Source organism: Molossus molossus, unplaced genomic scaffold, assembly GCF_014108415.1.
Source record: "Molossus molossus isolate mMolMol1 unplaced genomic scaffold, mMolMol1.p scaffold_m16_p_2, whole genome shotgun sequence".
NCBI lineage: Eukaryota > Metazoa > Chordata > Mammalia > Chiroptera > Molossidae > Molossus > Molossus molossus.
Window position 1 is genome coordinate 8,643,162 of NW_023425355.1, and position 13,014 is coordinate 8,656,175.

Sequence of the window (13,014 nt, forward strand, 5' to 3'; positions counted from 1 at the left end):
TATGTTTTCTTCTAGGAGTTTTATGATTTCAAGTCTTACATATAAGTTTTTAATTTTATTTTGAGTTTACGCTTGTACATTTTGTGAGAAGTTGGCCTAGTTTCGTGTTTGTTTGTTTTTTGCAGGTATCTGTCCAATTTTTCAAGCACCATTTTCAATAATGTTTTGAAACTTTCCCCCATTTTTATCATTGCTTTTTAGGGGAAAGGAATAGATGAGCTTCTTACACAGTCATTCACAAATTTCTGCCTCATGACTTTAGAATTTAGTATTAAACTGAGCTATATATAACCTCACTCAACAGTGAGGGCAACAGTATTTTTAGACAAATGTAGCAAACTTTTGTCATCCATTAACTTTCACTAAAAGTAATAATAAAGGTTATCTAATTTAGCAGTATGAAAAAGTATCTGGAAGGAAGCAAGGCATTGAATACAAGAAACAGTGATTTTTCAAATTCTCTACAATGAGTAGTGACAAGAAGAGGGAGACTTTTAATCAGATCCTCTTCTGTGTAACCTGTTGCAGCTGGACCATATCCTTGTTCAATATGATATAAAAAGTGTTTTAAAAAAGTGTCCTAATGGTCATATCTAAAGCATATTAATAGTGCAGAAAGATCTTATGTGTTAATCTCATGTTATAGGAGTTATTTTAGTTTAAAGTAATAACTCATGTTTAATGGAAGAAAAAGTATATTTCTGAATAACAATGTGTTTGTCTTTAACAGGTGAGAGGAATGACATGTGCCTCCTGTGTACATAAAATAGAGTCTACCCTCACAAAGCACAGAGGTATTTTATACTGCTCTGTAGCCCTGGCAACCAACAAAGCACATGTTAAATATGATCCAGAAATTATTGGTCCCAGAGATATTATCCATACAATTGAAGTAAGTGCCATTTTCTGTGTTCTTGCCTATTTAATCAACATGCCGTTGAATTGCTTCTGTTTGTATCAGAGGCAATGAAAAAATCTGACACATTTGGTTACTCTAGACATCTGTCTCAAAATGTAATGTAAATGTTCTGCCTTTTTTGGTGTATTTGTCAGGAAGAGTAGGCAAAGGCATACTGACACTGTAAATCAGGAGCAGACTTAAAGTAGAAACACAAGGAAGTTAAAAAGTATTTAGAAAATGGAAGTGAAATACAAGTTGTTATGAGTAAAATTTATGTCAATCGCTAAGAAAATGAAGCATCCTGCCAGAAGCTTTATGGTGTGTTAGGTCAAAGCAAACAATGTATTTTTAAGTTAAAGTAAGAAATTTAAATGACCAAACCCTTTTCTTTGTGATAAATTCACCTTGTGATTTTTTTTTTCCTTTATTGACTTTAGAGAGAGAGAGAGAGATAAAAACATCGATGGGAGAGAACATCGATTGGCTACCTTCTACATGCCCCCCAATGGGGATTTGGCCTACAACCTGGGCATGTGCCCTGACCAGGAATTGAACCAGCGACCTCTTGGTGCATGGGTCAACGCTCAACCACTGAGCCACACCAGCTGGGCCATCTTGTGCTCTTTAGTATATCTTAAGTGGTAGTACATGTGGAAGTGCTTTAAAAGTTTTATTGTGGTATAGCATTGGTATTCTAATAATCTAAAGCATGTTAATAGTTCAGGTAAAATCTTATTAGTATAGATAATAATGCCATTAACGCATTACTGAGTATCTACTGTGTCAGTTACCAAGATTGCCAAGCTTTGTTTTAATTTTATTCACACAACAGTGCTGTCATCTTCATTTCGGAGGCGAGGAACCTCAGGATAAAAGAAATTAAGTTACTTGTCCAAGGTCAAATAGCTAGTAAATATCATAGCTTGGATTTGAGCCTAATCTTTCAGACTCCAAAGGTCATGCCTGCTCTTTTCACCGTACTATACTGCCAACAGATGTTCTATGGCAGTATTTTTCTTAGCACTTGAAAATATGATGTGTTACTGTCTTTGCTCATATAAATCTTACTTAGGTGTGTTTTTCTTTTAATACTTTGTTTTATTGAGGAAAATTTTTGTTTGTGTTCTTTTTTTCTTAATTTCTCCTGAGAGTTTATTACTAGTGTATAGAAACACAACAGATTTCTGTATTTTAATTTTGTATCCTGCAACTTTACTGAGTTCTAGTAAATTTTGGTGGAGTCTGTAGGGCTTTCTATATATGGTATCATGTCTTCTGTTTTACTTCCTCCTTTCCAGTTTGGATACCTTTAATTTCTTTTTCTTGTCTGATTGCTGTGGTTAGAACTTCCAATACTATGTTGAACAAAACTGGTGAGAGTGGGCATCCTTGTCTTGTTCCTAATCTTAGAGGAAAAGCTTTCAGCTTTTCACCATTGAGTGTGATGTTAGCTGTGGCTTTGTCATATATAGCCTTTATTGTGTAGGGATATTTTCTTTTATCCCCGTTTTGTTGAGAGGTTTTTATTTATCATCAATGGATGTTGAATTTTGTCAGATGTGTTTTCTGCATCTATTGAAGTGATATGATTCTTTTTTTTTTTTTTTATCCTTACCCGAGGACATTTTTCCACTTTTTGTTCAGACAGAGTGGGAGGGAGAGAGAAGAAGAGAGAGAGAGAGAGAGAGAGAGAGAGAGAGAGAGAGAGAGAGAGAGAGAAACATCAATGTGAAAGGGACACATCGAGTGGCTGCCACCTGCATGACCAACCAGGGCCAGGGACAAACTGCAACTGAGGTATGTGCCCCTTTAGTGGGAACTGAACCCGGGTCTCTCTGGACCACAGGCCGACACTCTAACTGCTGAGCCAAACTGGCCAGAGCGAAGTGATATGATTCTTATGCTTAGTATTGTTGATGTAGTGTATCACATTGATTGATTTGTGGATATTGGAGCACCCATGCATCCCAAAAATAAATCCCACTTGACCATAGTGTGTGTGTGTGTGTGTGTGTGTGTGTGTGTGTTACTATATTGTTGAATTCAGTTTCCTAATTTTTTTTTTTTAATCCTCAGTTGACAGCATTTTTCCATTTTTTTGTTCAGATAGAGTGGAAGGGAAAGAGAGGAAGAGAGAGAGAAACATCGATGTGAAAGGGACACATCGAGTGGCTGCCACCTGCACGACCCAACCAGGGCCGGGGACCAACTGCAACCGAGGTACATGCCCTTAGTGGAAACCAAACCCGGGTCTCTTGGGACTGCAGGCCGACACTCTAACCGCTGAGCCAAACCGGCGAGGGCCAGTTTCCTAATATTTTGTTGAGAATTTTTGCATCTATGTTCATTAGGGATATTGGCCTATAATTTTTTTCTAGTGTCTTTGGTTTTAGTTATCAGGGTGATTCTGACCTCATAGAATGAGTTGGGAAGTGTCCCTTTTTATTTAATATTTTTGTATAGTTTGAGAAGGATAGGTGTTACTTCTTCTTTAACTGTTTGGCAGAATTTACCTGTGAAGTCATCTGGTCCTGGACTTTTGTTTGTTGGGAGGTTTTTGATTACTGCTTTAAATTTGTTGCTAGTAATCGGACCGTTCAGATTTTGTTTCTTCATGGTTTAGTCTTGGAAGACTGTATGTTTCTAGAAATGTGTCCATTTCTTCTAGGTTGTCCAATTTGTTGGCATATCATTGTTCATAGTATTCTCTTTTATTTTATTTATTTTTTATTGTTGAGAGTATTACAGATGTCCCCATCCCCCCCCCCCTTTGCCTGCCTCCTCCCAGCCCCTGCTTCTCACCCCAGGCCTTCCCCACACTATTGTCTGTGTCCATGGGTTATGAATATATGCATATAAATTCTTTGGTTAATCTCTTACTGCAAAGGAAGCATGTCTTCATCTTTGTATTCCCCACAGTAACTTGCACTCAGTAATTGAATCGAATTGTTCCTAATGACAATACCATGGCTTAGAATTTCTCTACTTAATATTTACACATTCAGTACAATAATTGTTTTCGCATGAATTTCCATTAGAGTTTAGGTTTTGAAGCTTCTTTGGTCAAGAAGGATCGGTCAGCAAGCCACCTGGACCATAAACGAGAAATAAGACAGTAAGTACTTTTGGAATGTCATTGAAAAGTAAATTTTGATTCCTTGTTACAAATTTAACATCCTGTGAGCATGTCAGTTTTTACAATATCCTTATACTTGGTGGAGTGGTCACAACTTGTATTTACCTATAGTACATAGACTCTTTGACCACTAGCTACTTACTAAAATGATTTTTTTTTTTCTACACAAGATGGAGACGGTCCTTCCTTGTGAGCCTCTTTTTCTGTATTCCTGTAATGGGGCTGATGATATATATGATGGTCATGGACCACCACCTTGCAACTCTTCACCATAATCAGAACATGAGTCAAGAAGAAATGGTCAACATTCATTCTTCTATGTTCCTGGAGCGCCAGATCCTACCAGGATTGTCCATTATGAATTTGCTATCCTTTTTATTGTGTGTACCTGTACAGGCAAGTGAAAGTATATTTGTTAATAATGAAAAATAGCTAAAATGTGGCAGGTAAGTCTAGTTTCAGTTGGAAAGCAGATGTTTGCTAGAAGCCCACCATTTTATGCTGGATGCTTTACAAAAATAATATTAAACTGAGTGGTTAAAGTAGATAATAAATTCCACTTAACCCCTAAGGATATTGTTTAAGGACAAAGCAGAGAATGAGTTTAATTTGTATTCAGACATGAATTTGGTATTCATATCTGCTACTGTATATAAATTTATATTTTAAGTTATTTAACAATAAAATGTCCTTAGCCTACATAGCCCAGCTGGCTCAGTTCTTCTACCTCTGTAACTTTCTAAATACATTTTCTCTTATAACTAAAAAATATATTTTATTTATATATTCAATATTTTTAAATTAATTATATTTATGTTAATGATATTAAATATATTTTAATGTCTTTATTAATTTATTATATAAAATAAAATAATTATACTATTTATTATTAGCTATATTGCTTTTCCCTGGCACTTTTTGTATGTTTTCAACTCTTCTTCTGAGATAAACTTTAACTGTGTAAAACTTCCATTTAATAATTGTATTTCTTCTTCTGATCCTTGTAAAAGGCAATAATGATTTTCTAAAAATATTAGTGCTTTTCTCTATAATAATGAAAAATAAGTTTTTCAGTTATGTTTACCAACAAAACCAGCCAACAGATCAAATAGCTTGTGATATACCACTTAGGTTGAATTTTGGAAAGGGAGAGATGAATTTTATATAGAAAAAAATCCTTGTCAAAAGGATGTAATTCTTTTCCTAGTTCTTGTTTTTGCTAGGATCAAAGAGAAAATTCTAAGAACCATCTGAGTTTATATTATGTAGTATCCATTGGACCATAGAGGACAGCTGCTAAGGGCCTATACAGCAATTTGAATCTTTATGCACACATATCTGCTAAAATACAAACTGTTGTTTCAGCTTAAAATCTCTCTTTAGTGTTTATGGATTAGGTAAAAGCCAAAGGAAGTTAACATTGATACTGTATCTTAGTTATTGAGACATATAGGTGAATTTCAGTATTTTTTGAAAAGCAATGATTATTGTTTCTATCTTACAGTTTTTTGGAGGCTGGTACTTCTACATTCAGGCCTACAAAGCATTGAAGCATAAAACTGCAAATATGGATGTACTAATTGTACTGGCCACCACCATTGCCTTCACCTACTCTTTGGTTATTCTTGTGGTTGCAGTGTATGAGAGAGCCAAAGTGAACCCTATTACTTTCTTTGACACACCTCCTATGTTATTTGTGTTTATTGCACTGGGTCGGTGGCTGGAACATATAGCAAAGGTAAAGTCAGAAAAGGTGACGTTTGTTAAAATCTTGGGTAGCTAAATGACCATAATATTTTCTAGACAAGTTACTGGAAATATATATTGATTTATGTAGTTAACCATTTACTGAAAGAAGTATTTATTTTTGTTGGGAAGTATTTTAAGTTAAGTATTCCTTTAGAAGATTTACCAAATTTATGGAATTAATACTGTAGATAGTAGAGTACATCTGTGTTTATTTTAAGAGAGGGGTATTTAAGAAGTATTTATTTTATTTATTTGTATCACATTATTAATGGAAAAATTGATGTGACCACAACATTTAAAATAATGGTGGAAAAAATGTACCCATAATCTCATGCTGTAATGGAAATCACTTTCTAATCCTGTTCCACATACGTTTGTATTTTCCAGAGTGGCAAACTTAATATTAAATACCACTTTGTATCCTTAATACTATATAGTTTTTCCCTCATTTTTGCAGTCTAGATAATTATTTGGCATTTCTGAATAATATTCTGTCAAATCAATGTGCTGTAATTTACTAAGCCATTCTGGTTTTGTTCTCAATTAGATTGTTTCCAGTTTTTAATTTTAGATAATGCTGAATTAAACATATTCATGTCTGATGTCATTTCTATTGAATTAGTGTCTTAGGATAAATTATAAAGCATGTGGTTAAAAGACATAACTCTTTCTGTGGTTTATGCTATAAGTTGAAACAGTTTTTGCCAGCAAGGGTATGTTAGTGAAGTAGTTTTACTACAACTTCATCAGCATTGACTCCTATCTAAATGTTTGAAATGGCATCATAGAGTTGCTTTAGTTTGCATTTATTCCATTAATAGCAGGAATAAACATTTTCTAACACATCAGTTATATTTCTTCTTTAAACATTTTTATTGATTTTTGAGAAAGAGAGAGAGAGAGATACATTGATTTGTTTTCTACCCATTTATGTACCGGCTGGTTGCTACTCACATGTGCCCTGACTGGAGATCGAACCTGCAATCTTGTCATAGCGGGACAGTGTTCTAACCCAACCGAGCTACCTGCCCAGGGCTCATGTTTCTTCTTAAATGAATTGCCTGTTCATATTGTTTGCCCATGTACATATTGGGTTCCTGATGTTTTTTTAAATTAATTTACATAATTTATTTATAAATAATAGCTAATTATACATTTTATATTTTGTGTACTTCATATTTTTGAAGTGAAATATTTTTATTTGAACTAATTAATATTTCTAAAGCTGTCTTGTGAGTAAATATTAAAAATTGCATCTTTATTTTAGGTAAGACCTGGGCTTTTTCTTCCATGGCATTGTTGACATTTTTTTTTTTAATTTATAGGGCAAAACGTCAGAGGCTCTTGCGAAGCTCATTTCACTACAAGCTACAGAAGCAACTATTGTAACTCTTGACTCTGATAATATCCTCTTGAGGTATTTATCTTCATTCTTCCTATCTTTCTTTTTAAATTCCCTATGAAAATATCAAATATACACAGAAGTAGAGAGTAGAGTATAATGAATGCACATAATCCATCTCCCACATTTAACAATTCACATTTTGGCACACATTACTTCATCTAAACATTCTGCTTTTCTTTCTGTTATTGCAGTAGTATTTTAAAGTAAATTCCAGTAATATCATTTGGCTGCTAAATATCCCTGTAGTACTCTAAAACAGGACATGTCCTTATATAACTGTAACACCATATTGCATCTAACAAAATGAACAAAAACTCTTTAATATCATCTGATACACAGTTTATATTCACATTTCTCCTGTTCCAAAATGTTTTAAGTTTCATTGTTTGAAATGGAATTCAAACAAGGTCCATGGGTCATTACATTTGACTGCATGATTCTTTTAATATAGAACAGCTCATCTTTCTCTTTTACCCTCCTTCCTTCCTTCCCCCTTCTCCTTCTCTATACAATCGCCCTGGCTGGTTTGGTTCACCGGTTAGAGCGTCAGCCTGAGGACTGAAGGGTCTTTGGTTCTATTCTGGTCAAGGGCACGTACCTGGGTTGCAGGTTCAATCCCAGGCCCAATCGGGGTCGTGCGAGAGGCGACCAGTCTATGCATCTCTCTCACACCAATGTTTCTCTCTCTCTCTCTCTCTCTCCCTCCCTTCCTCCCACTCTCTCTAAAAATCAATGGGAAAATATTTTCAGGTGAGGATTAGCAATCTGGATTTGCCTCTTTGCTTCTGTGTGGTGTCATTTAACTTGTTTTATAACTCCTGTGTTACCTGTAAACTGGAAATTAGAACTAAAGGCTTGGTTAGATTTTATTATTTTGTATTTCTCATTTGTATATTCATAAAATTATTTAGATAAATTTGTACAATAAATAGTTTAGTTAAATAAAATCCATTAAATTATTTTCTAAAGTTTTCATTTATTCATTCAATGACTATTTAATAAATATTTAGAGTGCCTACTTTGTACCAGGTACTGAGCTGTTCCCCTCCAGTGAACAGGACTGACATTATAATTCTTAGCTTAAATGTTGGTTCTAGCCCTGGCCGGTTTGGCTCAGCGGTTAGAGCATCGGCCTGCGGTCCAGAGAGACCCGGGTTTGGTTCCTGCTAAGGGCACGTACCTCGGTTGCAGTTTGTTCCCAGCCCTGGTTGGGTTGTGCTGGTGGTGATCACTCGATGTGTCCCTTTCACGTCGATGTTTCTCTCTTCCTCTCTCTCCCTCCCACTCTATCTAAAAAAAAAAAAAAAAAAATGTTGGTTCTAGCTTCCATTGGTAACAGTTACAGAGCCATAGCTTGATATGAACTCAAAAGCTTACATGGAAAAGTCAGTGTGAAAAGCATATTGTCATAATGCTTTTTTTAAAACACTTCTATCCAGTGAAGAACAAGTGGATGTGGAACTTGTGCAACGTGGAGACATCATTAAAGTGGTTCCAGGAGGCAAATTTCCAGTGGATGGCCGTGTTATTGAAGGACATTCTATGGTAGATGAGTCCCTCATTACAGGTATTTTCTTTCAGAAAGTCATGAAAGTGAAGTTGAATTCAAAGTGTTAATGAAAAATAGGCATGAATGGTGACAAGCTTTTTATAGAAATTGGAATGAGTAAATAATGAGCAAAGAGAATATGAGTTCTTTTTAAGACTGTATTAAATTACTTTCTTCAGATTTACTTTGAGGTTTTAGTTATGCTAAGTGAAGGCTCATTTCACTGAGAATTGTTCATTACTAGGACATATAACCAAAGGAAATTGTCCAATTCTTCTGTAGAGCCCAAAAGACTGACAACTTTATCTGACCAAATACCTAGTTTGTCTTTCTGCCCTAAGACTGTTCTAGTCTGAGCAGGGATAGGACTCCAGGTTTTCCACATCAGTGTCTGCTCTGAGAGAGAGGACTCTAGCAGGGGTGGGGAACCTTTTTCTGCCAAGGGCCATTTGGATATTTATAACATCATTCGAGGGCCATATAAAATTATCAACTTAAAAATATACCTTTTAGCCCGGCCGGTGTGTTTCAGTGATTGAGCGTCAACCCATGCATCAAGAGGTCGCTGGTTAGATTCCTGGTGAGGGCTTATGCCCAGGTTGTGGGCCCGATCTCCATTGGGGGACATGTGGGAAGAGGCCAGTCAATGTTCTCTCTCATTGATGTTTCTGTCTCTCTCTCTCTAAAAATTTTTTTTTTAAATTAGCCTGCTATATTTGGTCAGGCTAATTTGGTGAGGTGTGTGATATTAGCTAGTATTGATTTTGTGGGCCTTATTCGGCCCGCAGGCCAGACGTTCCCCACCCCTGAAGGTCTTAGATAACTAAGGCCAATATGGAACAGAACCAAAATATGTAACAGCTTTCCTACCTTGACCCTCAGGATAATGCCAAAAGAAGCTTGGCTTATGGACCAGGTGGAAATAATTCAGGATTGTGTATTTCTCAGTAGGTGTCCTATTGCCAGTTTGGATGGGACAATTCTTTTTTTTTTTTAATCTTCACTGAGGATATTTTTTCTTTCTTTTTTTTTTTTAGATAGATAGAGTGGGAGGGAGGGAGACAGAGAAAGAGAAAAACATCAATGTGAGAGACACATCGATTGGTTGCCTCCCGCCCGACCCTAACTGGGGTTGGGGATCAAACCCGCAACCAAGATACGTGCCCTTGACCAGGAATCGAACCCGCAGCTCTTTGTTCTTTGGGCTGACGCTTTAACCGCTGACCCAAACAGGCCAGGGCTGAATGGGACAATTCCTAGTCCTGGGGGACTCTCTTACACATTACAGTCCTCCCTCACCACTTCGCACTTTGACTTTCGTGGCTTCACTCTATCGCGGTTTTTTCAAATATATTCATTAAAAGGTTGATCGAGACAGAGAAAATGATACAATGCACACTCGGTTGTCTGAGTCAGTTATACACCCCTATTACAATTAAAATTAAAATGACTGTACATATGGACTGTAGGCCTGTGGCATAGGGCCTATGTATTGGAGTACCCCAGAAATCCTTCAACACCAGGTGCAACCAACTAGGGTCTGGAACGGATTAACCACAATAAACGAGGGGCAACTGTATGGTACATTTAGTATCCTTGACCCTGGTCCAGTAAATGGGAGTAACAGCACCCCATGCCCCACCAGTAGTTATTACAAACAAGAACTTCCTCCCACATTTCTAAATGCTCCTTGAGAATAGGCTGAGAAGCACTGATCTAAGATTAGGGTAGAGTTCCAAAAGGATCTTCCAACAAGAGCTAGCATATTAGGTTTTTCCAGTTTAAGACAGTATGCCTAGGTTTGACCCAGAATTGACATAAGGAAATAGAGAGGGCAACTTTCACCTGGGCATTTGTCCAGATTTTATTTCATGAAATAAGAATCTCCTTTCTAGATATTTTTTGATAATCGACAAATAATGGTATGTTTCAAGATAGCACTTATTTATGCTCCCTAAATCTATCTTTACTCCTTATACAGGGGAGGCAATGCCTGTGGCTAAGAAATCTGGCAGCACAGTGATTGCTGGTTCCATTAATCAGAATGGGTCATTACTTATCCGCGCAACCCACGTTGGAGCAGACACAACCCTTTCTCAAATTGTCAAACTTGTGGAGGAGGCACAAACATCAAAGGTAACTTAATTCCCTAGGAGAAATAGAAACTACTTTCTTTAGAGCCCACTCAGTATAAATCTTTATTTAGTTTTCATATTTTCCTTCGATTAATTCTATTTGCATTAATATGAAGTTTATTAAAATAACTGTGCTCTATTTATTATAAAAAGGAGACTTTGATTTATGTATTGTTGTTGTTATATTATTTAATTCTAGGCCCCTATCCAGCAATTTGCAGACAAACTCAGTGGCTACTTTGTTCCTTTTATTGTTATTATTTCCATTGTTACCCTCTTGGTTTGGATTGTAATTGGATTTCTGAATTTTCAAGTTGTGGAAACCTACTTTCCTGTAAGTGTGACATGTAATAATTCTTTACCATATATAAAACAGTTTGTGAATTTTTTACATAAGTAATTAATTGGAAAATAGCCTTAATAATTACTAGTATCTCAAAGGTACTGGAGTGGAAGGATGAAAAGAATAACATTTGCATTTCTATAACTATAAAAGATTTCCTTTTAGAAATCTTTTTTTTTAGTATGATGTGATTTTTCCCAAAGCAAGTACTGAACTTTTATATTTTATACCTAGTCTCGTTTCTAGCATGATTTTGCTTTCAGAAAGGACTATAGATATATTGAGGAAAACCTCAGGATCTCAGCTCTGCCACATACCGTCTGTGTGAATTTGGTCAAATTAATTTCTCTATGAGCTTCATTTTATTCATCTATAAAGTGAGATTTTAATAAGCCCATCCTGAGTAACTTGTGAAAATTAAATAAGATGATGTGTTAGAAACACTTAGTAATTTATTAAATGCTTTATAAATATAAAATAATATTAGGCCCTGGCTGGTGTAGCTCAGTTGGTTGTACATTGTCCCATACACTGAAAGGTTGCAGGTTCAACTCCTGGTCTGGGCACATACCCAGGTTGCGGGTTCGATCCTCATTTGGGGCATATATGGGAGGACACCAATTGGTGTTTCTCTCTCATATCAATGTTTCTCTCTCACATTGAAGTTTCTGTCTCTTTCTCTCCCTTCCTCTCTCTAAAATCAACTAAAATTTTTTAAAAGATAATATTAGTACTTGCTTCTTTCTAGTTCTATGATAGTCTCTAAAGTATAGTGTTATAAAGCAGTAAAGTAGAACTGCAGTGTGCCTCATTTTAATTTTTTTTTTTTTTATCCTCATCCGAGGATATTTTTCCATTTTTTGTACAGATAGAGTGGGAGGGAGAGAGAGGAAGGGAGAGAGAGAAAGAAACATCGATGTGAAGGGACACATCGAGCGGCTGCCACCCGCACGACCAACCAGGGCCGGGGACAAACTGCAACCAAAGTACATGCCCTTAGCGGGAACTGAACCCGGGTCTCTCTGGACCGCAGGCCGACGCTCTAACCGCTGAGCCAAACCGGCCAGGGCAGTGTGCCTCATTTTAGAGATACAATCTTCTCCTAGCCTCAGTTTTGTCATCTGTAATTTAGTGATAATAATACCTGAATTGCAGGATTGGAATTAGTGTAGGTGAAAACATGCACATATGTCCTGTATGAAAACATAAGCTTAGATGTTTATGAAAGTCCTTTCCAACTCTGTTACCATATAGATATAGAATTCTTAGATGAACACTTAGTTTAAGTATTTGACCAGCTGGTGTGATTCAGTGGATTGAGCGTTGTCCCATGGACTGAGAGGTCCTAGTTCGATTCCTGGTCAGGGCACATGCCCAAGTTTCTGGCTCGATCACTAGTGGGGTCATGCAGGAGGCAGCTAATTGATGTTTCTCACATCGATATTTCTCTCTCTCTCTCTCTCTAAAAAAATCAATAAAGGTAAATAAATAATAAATAAATAAGTATTTAAGCCCTGGCCGGTTTGGCTCAGCAGGTGTTGGAGCGTTGTTGGCCTGTGGACCAGAGAGTCTTGGGTTCGGTTCCCGCTTGGGGCACTTAAAAAAAAAAAAGGGAAAAAAGTATTTAAGTATTTGAGAATTGAGTAGGAATCTAGCACTGTAAAACCATTACTATTAAGAAAGTCTTACTTTGTTGTGTTTCTTTCTTTCTTTATTTAAAAAAAATTTTTTTAATCCTCACCCGAGGACATTTTTGCATTTATCTTCAGATAGAGCAGGTGGGAGAGAGGGAAGAA

At 36.4% G+C, this 13,014-nt stretch overlaps 1 protein-coding gene across 2 annotated transcripts in view; it reads left to right on the forward strand.

Annotated features, from left to right (window-relative positions):
* The window catches only part of ATP7A (ATPase copper transporting alpha), a 98,444-nt gene that overhangs the window by 61,853 nt on the left and 23,577 nt on the right, over positions 1-13,014 (forward strand). For both annotated transcript variants that reach the window (XM_036270762.1, XM_036270763.1), the window contains exons 8-15: positions 731-892; positions 3,940-4,016; positions 4,208-4,433; positions 5,542-5,775; positions 7,112-7,203; positions 8,631-8,758; positions 10,722-10,876; positions 11,075-11,209. In XM_036270762.1, coding sequence (XP_036126655.1) covers positions 731-892; positions 3,940-4,016; positions 4,208-4,433; positions 5,542-5,775; positions 7,112-7,203; positions 8,631-8,758; positions 10,722-10,876; positions 11,075-11,209 — 1,209 coding nt within the window. The remainder of the gene's footprint in view (positions 1-730; positions 893-3,939; positions 4,017-4,207; positions 4,434-5,541; positions 5,776-7,111; positions 7,204-8,630; positions 8,759-10,721; positions 10,877-11,074; positions 11,210-13,014) is intronic.